Source organism: Girardinichthys multiradiatus, chromosome 4, assembly GCF_021462225.1.
Source record: "Girardinichthys multiradiatus isolate DD_20200921_A chromosome 4, DD_fGirMul_XY1, whole genome shotgun sequence".
In the NCBI taxonomy this organism is placed as follows: domain Eukaryota; kingdom Metazoa; phylum Chordata; class Actinopteri; order Cyprinodontiformes; family Goodeidae; genus Girardinichthys; species Girardinichthys multiradiatus.
The window spans coordinates 13673437-13694257 of NC_061797.1; the positions used below are offsets into that span (position 1 = coordinate 13673437).

The following is a 20821-nucleotide window of genomic DNA, read 5'->3' on the forward strand; positions in this document are numbered from 1 at the left end:
TTAGTTACATCAGTTCTATCGGGAAGAATAGGCTGAAATTCCAGCAAAGTATTTTGAGATGCTTGTGGAAGGATACCCAGAACTTTTGACCCAGGTCATACACTTTAAAAAGCTATTCTACCAAATACTAAAGAAAACTATGTTAACTTCTAATTTAAAGAAAGCTTAAAACTAATCTAAGGAAACAAACTTTCTCATTACTCTGGCATTTAGCAAACCTAAATAATTGTAGCAATCCTAACTGCCTTAAAAGTTGATTTTAATGTCAAAAAGTGAGAAAAAGGGTTGTGTTTTTTACACACTGTATGTAGACAATTGGTTTCATCTGACCGTTTTTCTCTTGCCAGGTTTTCAGATTGAGCTCTGTATGTATTGGCTGGTAGTTATGCATACATGAACTGCAGAGCTTTACCTATAGCTGTACAAAGAACATATTTGCTCACAAAAACATTTTCTAAATACTTAGAGATAGCCTTGAAAACATATTTAATTGATGCTTTACATTACTGTGAAGATGGTGATGGAGACTACCCTAAATGAATCAGCACTAAGAGATGTCTCAATACTAAGTTAAAGTCATCATATGAATGTTATAAAATTACTCTTACCAGCAACATGCAACTCAGCAGCAGCAAAGACAAACTCTCTAGTCCTGGGCTTGTTTGCTCGGCAGACATAGACACCAGCATGGTGATGCCTAATGTCCCTAATCACCAGATTTGTTGCAAGGACAATCATGTCAGTAGAAATGGGTTTTCCATCTGATCAAAAGAGAAAACAACGTGGAGCATCAGCACAGTGCTAGAAAGGGGAAAAACAGCTACTGGCAATCGAAAGAGGACAGATTATTTCTCAGACTTTCAAATGTCAGAGAAAAGGCACAGAAAGAAAGTGCAAGTGCTTTGAAGAGCAGGGGATATAATTTGCAGTCTCACAAAGTGACAAATAGGGTGCTCTATGACTTCTTAATATGTGCTCACTGATACAATTAGATGCAATAATAAATAACAGTAGACTCTTAAAAACACCCTAAGCCCAACATCAGTCTAAGGCCCCACAGTCCGAAACCCATCCCTACTCATTCATGAGTTTGTTTCCAGTTGGCATATGTGCAAAGGAAAACAGGTCTAAGTTCTCTTTGGGTTCATTACGGCACACAGACAAATGAACAATTTCACAACCCATCACTGTAGTTTATTATTCAAATAGAGCTTAAGGGTAATGGATAGGGTTAGGTTTAGAGTTGGGTGTGAAAGTTATGATTAGGCTTTGGTCTTATGTCATAAACAAGAAAAGGGCTGAGAGCATTGATGCCTGACAATAATAGGGTCTGACAATGACAGTGAACAACCAGATAGGTAATGCCCAAACTGTAACTAAAATACAGAAACTATTGGACTGAGGAAAAAGCGAGTTGAAAGTTCTACCTTGCCGGCTCCATGACACCAATGGTTTTGGCTGGCCCTGTGCCATACACTCCATCACAGCAGTATGGCCTACCACCACTGTGGCATTCTGAGGTGGTGCAACAATCACAACTGGGTTTAGGGTATCAATGGAGCCTGTAACAACAATATTAGAGTACACTTTAGTGTTACAGACTACCGGCATACTACAGTACTATTACTCTGGCAACATCTTTCACTGCAAACATTTAGTATTTTTTTTACTACGAAATATTTATTTAATCTAAATTTAGTCTAAAAAACATTTCTTTACACTGGACATGTGAGATAATAGAGGCCTTCTTCATTCAAATAACTTTCTTGCAACTTAGTTCTAATTGGATGGTAGATGTAAAAATGTGACCCTAGTAAAAATGGTTATTGGCAATGTGTGGGAGGTAAATAACCTGTAGATGTACAGTACTTCACAAAAGCAGGAATGAGGCATTACCTGGAGGGCTGAAACAGGTGGTGTGTTAGTGATGAAGACACCAGATGCAAAGTGCAAAGTATTTAGCCAGAAGGTTGAGATGAGTGGATTAGGCAGAAAAACTATGCTTTTATTATGCCTAAAAGGTAAACCATTATGTCAGTTATAAAACTGTGGAATTCGGCGCCTCCTCAGGGGCAAAGGATTTTAATTAAACAAAACCTTTTTAATCGGTTTAATAAGGAATGATCTTAGCAAAGTGGTGTTGCATTCTGTAAACGCATTATATATTAATTATTGAAATATGACACAGGTAACCTTGGTGATGCATAAGGCTTTAAGTGGGTCAGGTTGCCTTTGCAACAACTTTCAAGATGAGGGTGACTACAAAGTGATGGATCTGATAGGTGTGCGTGTAATTTTCTGCCAAAAATAGAAGCCAAAGCAGAAAACAGACCAAAGAAAAACAATGAAAACCTTTGGGTGTGTTGGGTAATGTTTCAGATTTTTCACAGCTTCAGAAGATAAATATTTGAGTCTATTACTTCAACATCAATCTGCCAAGGCTTGGCTGTGGGTGTAAAGCTATGCTATTCATAGCAGTTAAACTGAGAGAAGTGATAGCATTAAATCTGACATTTGTTTAACAAACAGTATCACTATGTGTTTCCATGATGTTTTCTGAAAGCAGCAAGTCAAAAGAAAATCCTAACAAAATTACCTCTCTGCAGTTTCAGATTATGAAACTAATTGATCAATGCAAGTTAAATGACTAAATGCTGCACAAATCTCTTAAAGACAGAAACTGTAATACTGTTTTCAACATTATATTACAAATTACATTATAGATTTTAATATTAGTTTGGGATGAATAAAATCAGCACCATTGTCTCTGTGCTGGAAAAAGCAACCGCAACCTGCCTCAATGAATTGTGGCACTAAAGTCTGTCATAATGAACTGTCACTTTAAACGTTACCTCAAGATATCTAACCGCCTATAATTTGCATATTGTGTCAACTTTTCTAGAAATGAGTCAAAAATCTTTGTACACCACCTTATCCCACCTAGAGAGTGAGAACAGCTGTGTCGTTGCTTCTGTGCATTGATATCAGCATTTAACACACTCTCACTCAGGAGTTACTCAGAGATGTCTACTCAGTTACTTGCTCTTTACCCTGCTGAAAAATGACTGTACTCCCTAATTTACCATAAATCAACTCTTCAATTATGGAAAGAATACAACAGTGGTGGGAGTTATCAGCAACATGATAATGTGTATGAGTGACTTTTGACCAGTCTTATAGTTGAATCATGAACACCAGCCTTTCCTGGGGTGGGTGAGGCCTGTAGCACTTTATTGTTCTTGGGTTCTATTGTGACCTCGTGGATGAGTTCTTTGTGAATTCTTTCAGTAATTCATTAGGCCGGTGGCACCTGGGATGGTTCACCATTGTTTGAATGTTTTCTTAATTTGTTGATAATTACTAAATCCCAAAGTCTTAGAAATGGCTTTGTAATCCTTTTTCAAACTAATAGATGAAAATTATATTGGTTCTTATCAGTTCTTGAATTTCTTTAGATTAGGGCATGTCTTGGTTTTTGAGATCTTTTAGCCTTCTTTGTGCTCTCAGTGTGAATTTATTTAAGGGATTTCTTGATTCTGTGGGTCGGGTGGTTATCAGGCCTGGGTGTGACTAGTTGAATTGAACCAAAACAAAACTCTGGTTAGTCACAGAGGCAATTACTTTTTACACAGTGGCAGGTTGGATTGGATGCATTTTCTTAGCTTTAATTACTAAAATAATCATTTATAAACTGGTATTTGTAAAATTGTATTATGTTTTTCTGATATACATTTTTTGATGACCTGAAACATTTAGATGTTACTAAAAGGCAAAAACAGAAGAAATCTGCAATAGGGCAAATACTTTTTCACAGAACTGTAATTGTATCAGCCTACTGACTTTATTTTACAGGTTTATATAATACATTTTTATTGTGACCAGTAACAACTTCCGATTAATCAGTAGATTCAGTTGGGGAATAACACTAGAATTAGATATTCTTGGTAACTGACAAGCTAAACTAGTTTTCATCACCAACCTATTTAATAATAAAATAAAATGTCGAGAACCCGATTGAAGGTGAATGTTGTCAATGAATCCTGGAAGAATAAAGACATTTGCATATTTGAAGCTTTCAAGCTAATTAGTTTTGGAGGACAAGCAATTTAAATGTAGAGAAATTCTGTATATGACATTTATTTATACTGGTGGTTCTTAGAGTCTCTAGAAGTAGAATGGGAGGCAGATCCTTTAGTTATCAGGCTCCTCTCCTGTGGAACTAGCTCCCAGTTTTAGTCCGTGAGGCAGACACCCTGTCTACTTTTAAGGCTAGGCTTAAAACCTTCCTTTTTGATAAAGCTTATAGTTAGAGTGGCTTAGGTTATCCTGAACTATCTTCCTCATTTTTTACCTCCATCTTCTTCCCTCCCTGTTGGATGGAGTAAGGGTGAGTCAGGTTTAGCCTAAACCGGCTCAGTTATGGTTGAGGTGCAAACACACCCTCCATTTCTGCTACCTGTATGACCCCCTCTCTTTTCCAATGGTTACGGTCAATCTGACAGAGAGAGGTATCCAAATCGTTGTGGTTTATAGTATAACAATCAGTGGGCTCTGGATGGACAAACTGTCTACTTTTAAGGCTAGGGTTAAAACTTGCCTTTTTGATAAAGCTTATAGTTACAGTGGCTTAGTTTATCCTGAGCTATCTCTGTAGTTATGCTGCTATAGACTTAGGCTGCTGGAGGAGATAATGACCACTCTCACCCTCTTCGCTACATTCTCACACTACTCTCTAATTCTGCATTATTTGCTGTTATTTCAGCTTTTAACTTTATGTTCTCCCTCTTTTCTCTTCCTAGAAGCTACACCTGGCCTGACTCTGTGTCTACCTGTGACACCTTTCTGGAGAGGGGCATCGTCCAAGCTTCTGCTGGCAACAACTTAATGCTCACCCTCTACCGATGACCCACTTGGCCCTGTCTTTCAGTGTTTAACCCTTTCTCTCTCCTAGACATGGCAATTGACTGAGCTTTTACTGTAACTAACTCTATGTGCTCTCTTTCAGACTCTAACCTTGAAAACTGGCTCAAAGTTGATCTGTTCTTTCTTTCTAGGTGAAACGACTAAAGGACCTACATCCATTAACATTTACTATTCCTTCCCATAGAAAGGACTCCTGGATCAGTGCTTCTTTGTTCTCTTTGTGTCTCTGCTCTGTTCTCTCAAACCCCCAGTTGGTAGTGGCAGATGGCCGCTCACACTGAACCTGGTTCTGCTGGAGGTTTCTTCCTGTTAAAAGGGAGTTTTTCCTGTCCACTGTCGCTACATGCATGCTCAGTATGAGGGATTGCTGCAAAGTCAACGCCAGTGACTGTCCACTGTCTCTACATGCTCATCCAAGAGGAGTGAATGCTGCAAGTCACTGACTGGATGCAATCTGCTGGGTTTCCAATTTCCAATTTTATCCAATTTGAATAAATAACTGAATCTGACTGCACTGTTCAATGATTAGGATTAATTAGAATGTATGTACCTGACTTTTATGAAGTGCCTTGAGACGACATGTGTTGTGAATTGGCGTTATATAAATAAACTGAATTGAATTAAAGATACAACTTTACAAAATAAATATCTTAAATAAGAAACTATGCATCAGACAGCCATCTGACAAACTTGGCTTTAAACCCTAAGAACATTTTCTATATGTTTGTAATTTCTGATGGGATTGGGATAGGTGGTTGTCAAAAATACCAAATAATGAATAAGGTTACTTATTTTAATACTTTGAACATTTTTTTCCTTCAACTTAGAAAAGGGACAGTTTACAATTTTAGCTTGTTTTAGAATATAGTATATTTTTATACGCTATGTTTCTTACATCCTTTCGCTCTAGATTCACCCACCTGGATCATACCACAAGCCTTGGGTAAGATCTTGAAAACTTCCAGTTGAATCTGGTTCCCTCATCAAACACCACAAAGCACTGCAACAGACCTCACCTGTCAGGACAGTTAGTCTAGCCTCAATGCCAATATCCTTTCTGGCAGGATTAGATGCAACACAGCGGTAGATCCCCTCATCCTCTTTGGTCACCTCCAGAATCTGCAGTGCCCCATTAGGAAGGGAAATAAACCTGTTGCATCAAAGGGAAAGCAAAAAAAAAAAAAAAAGAAAGAAAGAGAAAGAGGGAGAATACTATAACTAGCTTAATACATTGATGCATTATGTAACAAGTTGATAAGCTCTACTGGAGCTCTACTGTTTCGTTTTTTGCAATTAACTCTAACTTTGTTTTTCAGAGAATGAAAATTTGATCTCCATGAAGACAAGACTTCAATCCTAGCTATACACCTAACAGGCATAGCATATTGACCAGCTACATAATTGTGTATTCGTCCCCTTTTGCTGCCAAAACAGCCGTAACTCACTGACACATAGACCTGACTAGATCCCAGAAGGTGTGCTATGGTATCTGGCAGCAAGATGTTAGCACAGATCTTTTAAGTCATGTTAGTTGTTAGTTGGGGCCTCCTTGGGTCAGATTAGTTTGTTCATTGAGTCCAATAAATTTTCATTTGGATTGATATTAGGGAAATATGGAGGTCGGGTCAACATTTGTTGTTTTGCCTCTGAAAATGCCCCTCTCCAGAAAGGTGTCACAGGTAGACACAGAGTCAGGCCAGGTGTAGCTTCTAGGAAGAGAAAAGAGAGAGAACATAAAGTTAAAAGCTGAAATAACAGCAAATAATGCAAAATTGGAAAGTAGTGTGAGAATGTAGTGAAGAGAGTGAAAGTGGTCATTATGTCCTCCAGCAGCCTAAGCCTATAGCAGCATAACTACAGAGATAGCTCAGGATAATCTAAGCCGCTCTAACTATAAGCTTTATCAAAAAGGAAAGTTTTAAGCCTAGCCTTAAAAGTAGACAGGGTGTCTGCCTCATGGACTAAAGCTGGGAGCTGGTTCCACAGGAGAGGAGCCAGATAACTAAAGGATCTGCCTCCCATTGTACTTCTAGAGACTCTAGGAACCACCAGTAAACCTGCAGTCTGAGAATGAAGTGCTCTGTTAGGAACATATGGAACAATCAGATCTCTGATGTATGATGGTGCTAGATCATTAAGGGCTTTATATGTGAGGAGGAGAATTTTAAATTATATTCTGGATTTAACAGGGAGCCAATGAAGGGAAGCTAAAATAGGAGAAATATGATCTCTCTTTTTAATTTTTATCAGAACTCTTGCTGCAGCATTTTGAATCAGCTGAAGGCTTTTAACTGCATTTTGTGGACATCCTGATAGTAAAGAATTACAATAGTCCAGCCTTGAAGTAACAAATGCATGGACTAGTTTTTCAGCGTCACTCCTGGATAGGATATTTCCAGAGGTGAAAGAAGGAAATCCTAGAGACCTGTTTTAATATGGGATTTAAATGACATGTCCCGGTCAAAAATAACACCAAGGTTTTTAACTTTATTATCAGAGGTCAATTTAATGCCATCCAGGTTAAGTGATTGACCAAGCAGTTTCTTTTTTAAAGACTCCGATCCTAGCATGACAACCTCTGTCTTGTCTGAATTTAGAAGCAGAAAATTTAAAGTCATTCAAGTTCTTATGTCTTCAAGACATGCCTGTAGTCTATGTAACTGGTTGGGCTCATCAGGATTCATGGATAAGTAAAGCTGAGTATCATCAGCGTAAAAGTGAAAATGTATCCTATGCTGCCTGATAATTTGACCTATTGGAAGCATATATATAGTAAAGAGAATTGGCCCGAGTACTGAGCCCTGTGGTACTCCACAATTAACCCTGGAGTTTAAAGATGATTTATCATTTACATGAACAAACTGGAATCTGTCAGACAGATAAGATTTAAACCAGCCTAGCGTTGTTCTCCTGATCCCTACAGCATATTCCAGCCTTTCTAAGAGAATATTGTGATCGACTGTATCAAATGCAGCACTGAGATCTAACAGAACCAGAACAGACACAAGTCCATTATCTGAGGCCATAAGAATATCATTAGTGACTTTCAGCAGAGCTGTTTCAGTGCTATGATGAGCTCTGAGACCTGACTGAAACTCTTCAAACAGGTCATTGCTGTGTAAATGCTCACACATTTGATTAGCAACTATTTTCTCAAGAATGTTAGATAAGAATGGAAGATTGGATATAGGTCTGTAATTTTTCAAGTCATCTCGATCAAGCGAAGGTTTCTTAAGTAAAGGTTTAATTACAGCTAACTTAAAAGCCTATTGTACATATCCATTTACTAAAGATAGATTAATCATATCTAAAATGGGGCTGGTAATCAGAGGGAACACTTCCTTAAATAATTTGGTAGGGATTGGGTCTAACATACAAGTTGAAGGTTTAGATGAAGCTAATATTTCTGATAACTCAGGAAGCTCCACGGGATCAAAACAGTCCAAACACAGATCAGGTTCTACAGTTACTTCCAATGTTGTCCCACTTGCTGAGGATGAAGTAATCATCTTTGGGAGTATGTCAAAGATTTTATTTTTAATATAAGAAGAATCCCATAAAGTCATGGCTGCTAAGAGCTAAGGGAATGGATGGCTCAACATAGCTATGACTCTGTAAGTTTAGCAACTGTACTAAATAGAAACCTAGGATTATTCTTGTTCTGTTCTATTAATGATGAGAAATAAGCTGTTCTGGCTTGGCAAAGTGTCTTTTTATATAACAGTAGGCTATTTTTACAGATTAAGTAGGAATCCTCTAGGTGTGTAGAGCGCCATTTTCTCTCCAATTTTTTAACATTGTTCTTTAAAGTATGCAGCTCTGAATTAAACCAAGGAGCCAGCCTCCTATGAATAATTACCTTCTTTTTCAGGGGGGCTGCATTGTCTAATGCATCACGCAATGATGAAGTAACAATATGAACAGGAGAATCAATTTGTGAAGGGGAAGAAACAGAATTATTGCCCTCCACTGTGTTTTTCTGTGATAATGAGGAAATTAAAAGTGGAACAGATTCTTTAAAGGTTGTTACAGCATTGTCTGATAATAATGATAATAATAATTAATTGTCTACTATAATGAAATGTTCTTTCAGGTGTGGAGTACTCGGTTAAATTAAACTCAAAGGTTATTAAAAAATGGTCAGGCAGGACAGGGTTATGAGAAAATATTGTTATGTCTTAACACTCAATGCCATATGTCAGCACAAGGTCTCTGCCATAGTTACCCTCATCACAGGTGAGGACGACTAAGAGTACTGTCCACAAACACAGGACTTTATGGACTGGTGCCCATAAAACCATCTCCTGATCAGCATGCGGAAAACCAAGGAGCTGGTGGTAGATTTCCACTGGAACAGACCCAAAACACTGTACTTGGTGAGCAACCAATGGAACTGACATTGAGAAAGTGGACTCTTATAAGAATACAGGTGTTTGTCTGAACAAAAAACTAGACTGGAGTCACAACACTGATGCTCTTTACAGGAATGGTCACAGCAGTTTCTACCTGCTGAGGAGACTGGGGTCTTTTGGAGTACAGGGGGCACTCCTTAAGACTTTTTTGATTCTGTGGTGGCATCAGTCATCTTCTATGGTGCTGTCTTTTTGAGCAGCAGCTTATTGACAGCTGAGAGGCAGTGGTTCAATAAGCTCATTAGGAATCCAGCTCTGCCCTAGGATGCCCCATCAAGACAGTGCAGGTGGTAGGAAACAGAAGAATTCTGTCGAAAAAAAAATGTGATTCTTGGACAATGTCTCTCACCCAATGCATAAGGCTGTTGCAGAACTGGAGAGTTCATTTGGTAAAAGACTGCTACATCCTAGGTCCACAAAGGAGCATTATCACAGATCCTTCCTCCAAGCAGCTGTTAGACTTTATAATATCCCTGCTCCCAATAAAATCAAAAGATGTGTTAGCATTCCTGCCATGAAACTACTGCTTCATGACAAAGATGTTCCTTGTGATCCAAAGAATTAGCAAACTAAATAATAAGTTGTATCTTCAAGATTTACACTACCAGTCAAGCATTTGGACACACCTTCTCATTCAGTGGTTTGTATTTTTATTCCTACCTCTGGGAACTCTTGAATAATGTTGGAAAACCATTTCGGATGACTTCTTCATGAAGCTTATCGAGAGAAGGCCAAAAGTGCACAACACTGTAATTAAAGCAAAGAGGGGCTATTTTGAAGAATATTAAATATAAAAAGATGCTTTGAGTTATTTCATATTTTGTTTGCTCCTTAATTCCATATATTTTGTCTAATAGGTTTGATGTCTTCTGTATGTATAGACAATGTAAGAAGTAATACACATTTAAAAAAGGCCATTGAATGACAGGTGTGTGTCCAAACCTTTGACTGGTAGTGTATATGCAAAAGATAAGTTCATGTTGCACACACAGATTACTTTCGGAAATTACATCATCAAGTCAAAAATGATTTAATGCTGTTATCTGGCTTTTTGATTTTTCAAACATAGCTAACATTACCAAAACATGGCTATCTTCAGCTTTTTCATGAGAGGGGACTGTGAAAGGATAATAATATGACAAAGTATGAGAACATGAGAAAAATGTAAAATAAAGGATGACTAAGGAGAAGCAATTAACAGGGAAAGCAAATGATAAAAAATGTGGATATGATGACCAAAGGATAGAATAGAGTGGACGGAAGGTTAATAGAAACAGAGGACAGGAGTAATACCCAAGAGATGGCAGAGGGTATGGGTGAGAAAAGACACATAAAACCATAAAAGAACAAAAGGAGAAAAAAGCCACTGTTACATCAGCCATCCTTTGACTGATTTCTGTAAGAGACCATTAATACCGCCTAGGGTTGGAAAACCATCTTGCACAAATAGGACCTTCTAAGTAGCAAGCTGTCTGGAGGTCATCCAGGGCTATAGCCGACATTAACAGGTCACTCTGCTTAATAGGACTGCAAATAAATTCACTAACCCCAGGGCAACGGCAAAATGCCTGTTTCACTAAGCCATAAATGAGAGTATTTTAAGAGTACTGACAAAGGCAGATCTTTCGAGGATGTGAACAAGGGCTCATATATTATTTATTTTTCCCCTTTTTCTTTAACGAGCACACAGAATACTAACGCAGAGGTTTTTATTTTCACAAGTCTTCATGCTTTGAAGGACTTCAAAGCATGGAGTCATGTGAAGATCTCAGTCCAGTTTTAATTCAAGAGACACAAAACTCCCTCGTCTAGCTCTTGATGCATCATTAAAGAATGGTACAATTGCACCACACAAACATTTTGCTATAGAAGTGGAATGAAACCTCCCTGCTCAGTTGGAGCAGACAGTTATCAAGACTGTTTCAATGTTCAGTGTTTGTCTAGTGAGATAACATCACTGCCAGCAGTGATGTGCACAAACAACTTCAGACAAGGACACAGGGTAATAGTCCTATATATATTGGTGGGTTATATAGTCTTGTTTTCTTTACTGTTGATCTGTCAGTTAGTTTTGATCCACATTAGTTGCAACAGAATCAGGAAAATTGCCTTGCCAAAGTTATCATACCCTTTGAACTAAGCTCTGATGTCTATAATGTATTTGACAGGGATATTATGCGACAGACCAACATAAACTATGATTGTGAGCAGAAGAAAACACATACATTGTTCTATTTAAAAAAAAATAGAAATCTGAAAATGTCTCCCCTGCATTTGTATTCAGCCTGCCTGTTACAGCTGCAAGTCTCTGTGGTTTTGTTTCTACTAGTTCTGCACATCCAGAGACTAAAGAAACTGCTAATTCTTCTGTGCAAAGTAGCTCAGCCTCAGTCAGATTAGATGGAGAGTCTAAAAACAGCAATTTTTAAGTCTTGCCAAAAATTCTCAAGTGGTTTCAGGTCTGGACTTGACTGGGCCATTCTAAGACATGGAACTATACAATTTTGCTGTATCTTTGGCTGTATGATTATTGTTATCCTGCTGAAAGGTGAATCTCTACCCCTGTCTCAGATCTTCCACAGCCTTTAACACAATTTATTTTACCACTGACCTGTGCTGAGCTTTATCCATCTTCCCATCAACTCTGACCAGCATTCTTTCCCCGCTTAGGCAAATCATCCCTAGACCAGGATGCTGCCACCACCATGTGTCACCATGGGCACCTTTGTCTTTCACAGTGCAGTTACTCCAGTGTTACTCTGACCTCTTGGCTACTTTTCTGATTCATGCTCTGCTGTCTGGCCTGCCAGTTTAAGTGGATGGCCATGTTTTGGTAGGCTTGTAGTTGTGCCATACTCCTTTAATTTTCAGATGATGAACTTAACCGTAGTCCAAGAGGTGTTCAAAGTTTGTTAGATTGTTTTAGAACCTAAAGCTTCTTTAAGCCTCCGTCTGGGGGGTTCCTTGGAGTTTCATGATGCTCTCTGTTCATTACTGTTCTCTAACAAGCCTCCTACACCTTCACAGGACAGCCGGATTTAAGTTACACACAGATGGACTCTATTTATGAACTAATTAACTTAAGAAAGCAATTGGTTGCACCACATTGTATTTAGGGGTATCAGAGTAAAAGGGTCTGAGACTCACACTTTTCAGAGTTTTATTTGTAAAAATGTTTAAAACTTTAGACTCTTTTCCTTCCCACTTCACATGTATATGTTACTTTGAGTTGGTCTACCTTTGAAATTCCTAATAAAATGCATTGAAGTTTGAGGCTGTAATAAGACAAAATGTGAAAAAAATAAAAAGGTGTTACTTTAACTTATTAGACAAATTACCTCCTCTCATCAACGATAGTCACTTTGTCCTTCTGCCATGTTATGACAGGTGTGGGAACTCCCTCAATCTGGCACTCAAAGCGAGCAGATTCCCCAGAGATAACTATCTGTGGTGATGGCTCCTGGTAGAACCTCGACAGACCTACAGCGTGAAAAGTAACATTAGCAGGTTTTCTGTCAAAGTATAACTGTTCTAAGGGACAGACATGTAACACAACCCATGGATAGAGGTCAAACACCAAGCCAAGAACCAAAGTTGGTCCACAGCTCCCTTCCCTATATTACTGCATTAGTATTTGGGTTAAAAATGCAATGTGGTTTGAAGACTTTCTGACAGGTTCCTTAGGTATGTCTTTAACCGATGTCGCAATTTCTATGTAACAGGTTAAAGCTCACCTGTTATCGCAGACTTTTTCATGTACAATGTTAAATATTGTCATTGTGATTTAAAATAAAATTTAAAAACAAGGCTATGTGTCCCTGAGTAATAATGTTAAGCACCAGAGGGCAGCAGGGAGTAAAGTCAGTGAGCTGGACAGCTGGCTATTTTTCTATTCTGTTTTTCAATTCAGTTTATGTACACAGTACCACATCAGCTTCTGATAGAACAGAAAAAAAGGAATAATTTTGTACAATAATCACTTAAAAACCGCCACTAAATTTAGAAGGTGTTGATTCTATTTTCTGAATGATTTTATGAATCAAAACATTAAATACATGTCTTAGATAAGATCACTATGAATATAATACTGAAAATTTTCTATCATTCCTGCATCAGCCCGTGTCTAATCGCAACAAACTGCCCATCTGTGCTTTACTGCACTGAGAAACCAAAGTTTCTCTATGAATACACGAACACTGAAAGACATGTGGTAATAGTAACAGAAAGGATCGGATTCATTTCAGAAAGAGGCTGAGCTGCAAGCTTTAGAGGAGGCGTTGATGATTAACCCTTGCCACTTCCGCACATTACTCTGTGTGATACTCTAAATCCCAGAGTTCTGCTTGATGTGTGCCAGCACCTGACATGATGCCAGACTATCCAAGTGTGGGCGAGATTGTGAATCGAAAAGCTATTGGGTAAAGCTACTTTCTACCTCACAGTGTTCAGTTCGCCTTTATGCCTGCAGATAGACTCCTTGTGTTTGCATTGGTGGATCACCTTGTGTATCTCGTCTCTAACGGTGTGTGCACACGAGGGTGAATGGCAGCAGATAAGCAAGGGTGCACAGCAGCAAATGTCAATGAAAAGAGAGCGAGGGGTGGGCTGTTCAAAGAAGGCCCTTTGCCTATGCTGTGATGGGACAATGGTAATTGGCAGAGTTTCCACCTCTGCTCTTTCAAAGTATAATTGTGATAGTTTTTTAGGATCTATATATTTGAAATGAAATTCCATGGCAGATCTAACCTGAATCCTGATGGTCACCCGCTTGTTTAAAAGCTTACACAGCTGTGAGGCTGTGATGACACCCGCTCACAGCTAAAAGTGACATTCCAAAACACAGGAGTTAAAAAGCCATGTCTACATGATTCCTAGCAACAGAGTTTTTATACTTTAGGGAGAATTTTCATTCGGCTCGTAATTACTAAGATTAATACCTCATTGACAATTCTAAAAAAAAAAAGAACATGGGACAAATTTTGTCCCTTTTTCTCATCTGTCTTGACTTTCCCCATGCTCTTTCTTTGTCCTTGACTGTCCCTCTTTCTGTGCCCCACTCTTCAGCCCCTCAGCTATCGGATTGCAGCATTTTTCCCCTCCCCTTGTGCAAGCAGATAATTCCACCCGTGACCCCTTTGCTACCCTGCTCTAAGGCTGAGATTGTGAAAGCTCATCAAGCATACCTCCAGCCTTGACAGCTATTTGTAAAAGCTACTGCAGAGCATGTGGAGCTCAGTCAGTTTCGACATGTGAGCAGGAAAACCCTTCATTGCTGCCAAAAGGAAGCAAAAATGTCTGAAAGTCCGAAAATGTTTCATTGTAGAGCTGTTCTGGTGCTTTCAAAATTCTATTTTAGAATTCTATTCTATTAGTTCTGACAAGGACAGGTATAGGTTTGGAGAAAAAGACAAAAGAAAAGCCATAGTGGCTCGCAGAAGGACATCCACTTGACATATTAATTATACAAAAGAAAATGTTTTTGAAATGAAAGGATTTAAAAGAATATATTGAAATTATTCAAAGCTGTCTCATAAATACTCTAAAAAAGTTAATTAGTTCATGATTAACAAACACATTGTACCTGGTGTTATTTATGATGACCATGTTTATTTTCCCTTCTGAGAACATGCTGTATACTGCCTTTGTTGCTTTTTACTAGAAAAAGAACAAACCACAGACTGAAAGACCAGAGAAAAAGAAGACCCATCCCTCTCAGAAACTGTATTTAGATAGGAAAGAAGATCCTTGTCTGTCTCTGTATCCCTTTCAGGAACAAGCACATGATTCATACGTACACTGTGACTGCAAAACCAGAGCAGGTGGCTTTCCTAATGTGTTTTCACAGATGTGATCTCTGCTACATTCTCTCATCACTCTCATTCCTGCAAGCAAAGACACTGTGGGAAAAAGGATGTCTACTTAGAAGCTGACGTTGAGGCGGTTTGGCTGCAGCCTTCCTCACATCGGATGTGTTGTTTCTCACTTCTGGTTAAATTAAAAACCTCCACACAGAAGCCTCCACACATACAAACTGAAAGACACGCCAACACCGCTTTGCAAAAGTATTCACACCCCTTAAGTCACACATTTTGTCACATTGCAAATACAATCTTAAATGTATTTTATTGTGATTTTATGTAATAGACCAGAACAGAGTAGTACATATCTGTGAAGTGAAAGTAAAATGTGTGGCTTTTACATTTTAAATAGAAATCTGATGTGGAAATGGTTGTATGTATTCAACCCCATTTAATCTTATACTCCTAAAGAATCCAGTGGAACCAATTGCCTTTAAAAAGATATCCTGTCATTAGTAAATAGAATCCAATAGGCAAAACATATTAGCAGCTGCAAAAGACTTAAAATTAGGGTGATGATTCACCTTTTGACAGGAAACAAACCCTAAACATACAGTCTGAGAGTTACAATGGAATGCTTCAGATCCTAGCAATTTCATGAATTAGAGTGGACCAGTAAAAGTCTAAATGTAAATCCAACTGAGAATTTGTGGCAAGACTTAAAAATTACTCTTTACTGACACTCTTCAACCCATCAGACTAAGCAGATAAATAACTGGCAAAAGAAAAATCTGCCCCTAAATGGGCAAAGCTAGCGAAGATATAGACGAAAACATTTGCAGCTGTACTTGCAGTGAAAGGTGGTTCAAGAACATATTAAAGAAAGCAGGATTAATACATTTGTACAGTATGTCACACTTTTCAGATTTTCTGTAGCAAAACATTTTTTTTAAATGTATGATTCCGTGATTCTTTATTTTGATCAGTCACATATAATTCAAAATAAATACATTGAAGATTGTGGCTGTAATGTGATTACAAGAGTTGTGAATAATTTTGCAAAGCACTTTAATTGTGTGAGGAGTTCTAACTTTCCCAACTGTCCTTTGCCATTTTCACCATTCACAACATTTCATCCAACAACCCCACTCCTCTCCCTTTTAGTACTTTAGTCATTATTGCTCCTCAAGGAAAAGATCCTCATAAATAAGCATGCTGCAGCTGACAAAAGACGGGACATCCACAGAGGATGGTGTCTCGTCTTACACAAAGCTAATGACTAAATAAAGACCAGCACTTAGGAGTTTGAGAGAAAGACAGTCTTTTAGCCAGACAAAAACTACATTCTTTCCCCTGTTGCTTCATATCATGATCTTCTAGCTCACAACTGAAAAATGACACAGCTTTGTGTGACTGTGAGGTTGAAAACACAATTATGCTTTAAATTGCATAAGAAGAAAACTTAAAGAAGAAACTTTTTTCTTTATGTCCAACAATTGACTCAGTAGGATGCTTGTTCTTCAAGTGTCCAGCTACAAAAGACAAGTTGATACAGGATTCAGGTTAGATCTGCCATGGATTACTGATGCACCATTCAAAAGGCCAGTGGTGGCACTCAGCCAGTATCCTCTTGATTCGCAGGTGATAGGCAGATCAAATAATTAAACTTCAGATTTTTTTCCCTGTTCATTAAATGCATCAAAAACGAGGTTTAAACAGTCGTTCGTTCGTTCGTCGTCTTCCGCTTATCCAGGACCGGGTCGCGGGGGCAGCAGACTCAGCAGAGACGCCCAGACGTCCCTCTCTCCAGACACCTCCTCCAGTTCCTCCAGGGGGAGCCCAAGGCGTTCCCAGGCCAGCCGAGAGACATAGTCCCTCCAGCGTGTCCTGGGCCGTCCCCTGGGCCTCCTCCCGGTGGGACGTGCCTGGAACACCTCCCGAGGAAGGCGTCCAGGAGGCATCCGGTATAGATGCCCGAGCCACCTCAACTGGCTCTTCTCAATGTGGAGGAGCAGCGGCTCTACTCCGAGCTCCTCCCGGATGGCCGAGCTCCTCACCTATCTCTAAGGGAGTGCCCGGCCACCCTACGGAGGAAGCTCATTTTAGCCGCTTGTATCCGTGATCTCGTTCTTTCGGTCATGACCCAAAGTTCATGGCCATAGGTGAGGGTAGGAACGTAGACACTAGATAGATAGATTGATGCCCTGTGGGGGGTTTAAACAGTCATACTGCATAAATTAGAATATGACAATAAGGCCTGTTTGTCAGATTAAAAATACATGTTGAAATTATCAACCTTTTAGCAGGTATTAAACATACTTTTCATAAAGCCCACATTTCTAAATTAAATGCTTTGATAAATAAATAGAGATTTCAAAACTATCACCTCTACCAACAGAACCTTTTTTTTTATTATTTTAAGGGTACAGATACATTTACATTTAGCTGCTGAATGAAACATTTTACCCAACTTAGTTTGTATGTGTCACCGTCTTTAGAAAGAATATTGGAATTTATCAATGATTGGTGCAGGATGGCGTGCCAAGTGGCTCAGTGACAGAGTAAGTGCCCCATGTCCAGCTACTGAGAGGTCATCTTGGACTTTGTTGGCTGGTGCGCATGGAACCATCTGCACATCAACATCAACAAGACTAAGGAGATGGTGGTTGACTGGGCCACTCGCGCCTCACCACTGAACATCCAGGGCTCGGACATTGGGACTGTGGCAGAGGGTAAGTACCTGATTGTTCAACTCAACAATAAACTGAACTTGTCCACGCACCCCGTACAAGAAGGGCCAGAGTCGCCTCCACCTTTTGTCGAGACTCAGGTCCTTTAATGTGTTCAGGGCTCTGCTCAGAACATTTTATGACACCGTGGTTCTACACTGTGGTCTGCTGGGGGAGCAGCTACACAGAGCAGGACAGGAGTAGACCGGACAAGCTGGTCAGGAGGGTTAGTTCAGTTTTGGCCTGTCCACTGGACTCTACAGTGGGGGTGGGGGAGAGGAGATCATGACATAGATCATGAACAATGTCTCTCACCCCTTCTATAACACTGTGTGTGCTCCAAGAGGCTCCTTCTGCAGTAAGCTGCTGCTGCCACAGTCCAGGAAGGAACACTTCAGAAGGTCTTTCCTCCCTCCAGCAATAAGACTCTACAATAAAAACCTATAAATATACAATACTGCTAATACATAAAATATATATCCTGAATGCGCTCTAAACAGCTGCAATGTAACAGATTGTTAATCATGGCAGATGCTTGTAACTTACAGGCTAAGGCCCCTATTAGAACTGCCTATTAACATTCTAAAGAACTCTTATAAATAAAACTCTTATAAATAAACTCTTATAAATAACTTTTCGTTTACAATTTGCACCTTCTGGTCTGAGAGAGAAGTATTGCCATCTCTCTCAGTGTCTGTGCTTGTGGCTTAATAAGTTCAGGTCAATTCAAATCACCATATTGATCATCAGCATCTTCAATCATTACATTTAAAAAAAACATATTTTAGCATCAAATCAGAGTGTTATCTTTTTTGCAACCACCCGTTTATATTTAATTATATCCTCATTGTATTAATTTGACTGTGTCCTTTTAGGGTATTAGAGCATTATGGCTACTGAGGAACTTAACATTTTGGCCACACGTTTGTTACACCTAAAAACCAAGGAGTAAGGATTCCAAGTCCTTACGTCTGTCGCATCCCCACAAATATGTGTTCTCCATGTCAACTAAATGGGTCGTTGACCAACACTTAACTCACTAGGGGTATCAACTGTTGATCAACTATTAGATAGATAGATTAGATAGATAGATAGATAGATAGATAGATAGATAGATAGATAGATAGATAGATAGATAGATAGATAGATAGATAGATAGATAGATAGATAGATAGATAGATAGATAGATAGATAGATAGATAGATAGATAGATAGATAGATAGATAGATAGATAGATAGATAGATAGATAGATAGATAGATAGATGATAGATAGATAGATAGATATAGATCTAGCTCTTCTATTTCTGATATAAAAAGGGGCTAAATATCAAGCTAGAAATCATTCAGAAGCTTGTTGATAGCTAGCTACAAAAGGGAAATTTAAGCATATCAGTGGAGGTGTATGTATATAATTGAACCTATAAGGATGAGATAAAATGCAAAGGGAAGTCCACATTTTTCTAAAAAAAAAAAACCTTTCAAGTCTTTAAGTTGTATGTTGTGTTGTCAGTCCATCCAGAAAATGAATAGCGGAAATGATTAAATAATTAAAGCATACATAAAGCCATCAGACACAGTCAGATAGACTACCTTGTGTAAGGTCTATCTATAGACAATTCTGAGCCTCAGCCTTACATGAGCTTAATTACAACCCTCAAATAGAAGTAGTGTGTTCTGTGAATTGTGTAACACCTACTTGCAAGCAGTACATTCACAGTCTGACTAGTCAGGGCTCCGATGGCACTGGCACTCACACAGCTGTAACTACCCTCTACATTCTGGGAAGGCTGGCTGTCTGTAGATGTGGGCAACAGGAGGAGGGATCCATTGGTCAAATACTGCAGGTGATCTCCTGGCGCCTGGTGCAGGAGCTGGCCATCCTTGAACCAGGTGACATTAAAAGGAGTGTCGCTGGACCCCAGGTTGCAGTCCAGCAAAAGGGGTGAACCTAGCTCCAGAACGACATGGCTGGGCCTGGCACCACAGCTCAGTTCCACAGAAACAGGCTTCTCTGTATAGAAAAGAAAAAATGGTCTGTCAACTAGGCTGTACCATGAAAAGACTTGAACAAGCCAAGATTAGCTTTATTTAAAAGTATGCCTTCATATATATTTTTGAAACTTTATACAAGAGCATATCAATGTATAAAAATAAATAAAAAAAAACATTCTTCTTCACTGATCTAACTTCTTTAGTTTTGATACATTTGACCAATCCATCATACTTGCTTAAATGACATATCAATTTCTTTGTCTTTTCTTCCAGATTTATTTTCTTCTTTGTCAGTCAGTATTGTTGTTAGCACAGATGTTAGCTTTAATATTAAATTTTTTTAAGACGTTTGTTCTGAAAATGAATGGATGCCACACTCAGAGGAGGAGGATCTCTGAAAATGAGATTGGCACAGATAGATTGCTCCCCACATTATTTGGCACTCCAAGTAAAGATCTATAAAAATGTAAATGATTTAATATTTTTTTGTAATGCCATAAAATGAAACATAAATTCTTAAAATTGGGTTCATTCCTCAGTAGGGAAAAAATCCCACTTAAAACATAATTTTTTTAAATAAATCACGGTTCCCACAATTATTGGCTCCACTGTTGTAAATATTTCTAAGCATATAGAGAACAAGATCCTTGACCATCCCTCTTTGTACTGTCTTTGATGGGCCAGAATCCTGGGTTCTCTCTTATGCCCTCTTTCTGCTACTCACTCTACAGATTTTCTACATTTAAGTCTGGAGACTGTGCCTTTTGATTTGTCCAAGTAACAAGGTTCCCAATGCTTTTTGAAGAGAAGCAGGTCAACAACAGCATCCACATCACAACAGATCCTAGTCCATACTTAACAGTGGACTTGAGGCGCCTTTCTACATATTTATCCGTTATTTCCTGTCAGCCCCACCTGTCATGTTTGAAAAGCTCAATCTTAGTCTCAGCTGACCTAGGCCCACAC

The 20821-nt window shown here is 38.8% G+C and overlaps 1 protein-coding gene across 6 annotated transcripts in view; it reads right to left on the reverse strand.

Annotated features, from left to right (window-relative positions):
- Positions 1–20821, reverse strand: part of igdcc4 (immunoglobulin superfamily, DCC subclass, member 4) — a 96507-nt gene that overhangs the window by 35570 nt on the left and 40116 nt on the right. For all 6 annotated transcript variants that reach the window (XM_047362810.1, XM_047362809.1, XM_047362808.1 and 3 more), the window contains exons 2-6: positions 19560–19874; positions 12674–12815; positions 5940–6073; positions 1428–1562; positions 609–761 (exon numbers count right to left, since the gene is read on the reverse strand). In XM_047362810.1, the coding sequence (XP_047218766.1) occupies positions 609–761; positions 1428–1562; positions 5940–6073; positions 12674–12815; positions 19560–19874 (879 nt within the window). The remainder of the gene's footprint in view (positions 1–608; positions 762–1427; positions 1563–5939; positions 6074–12673; positions 12816–19559; positions 19875–20821) is intronic.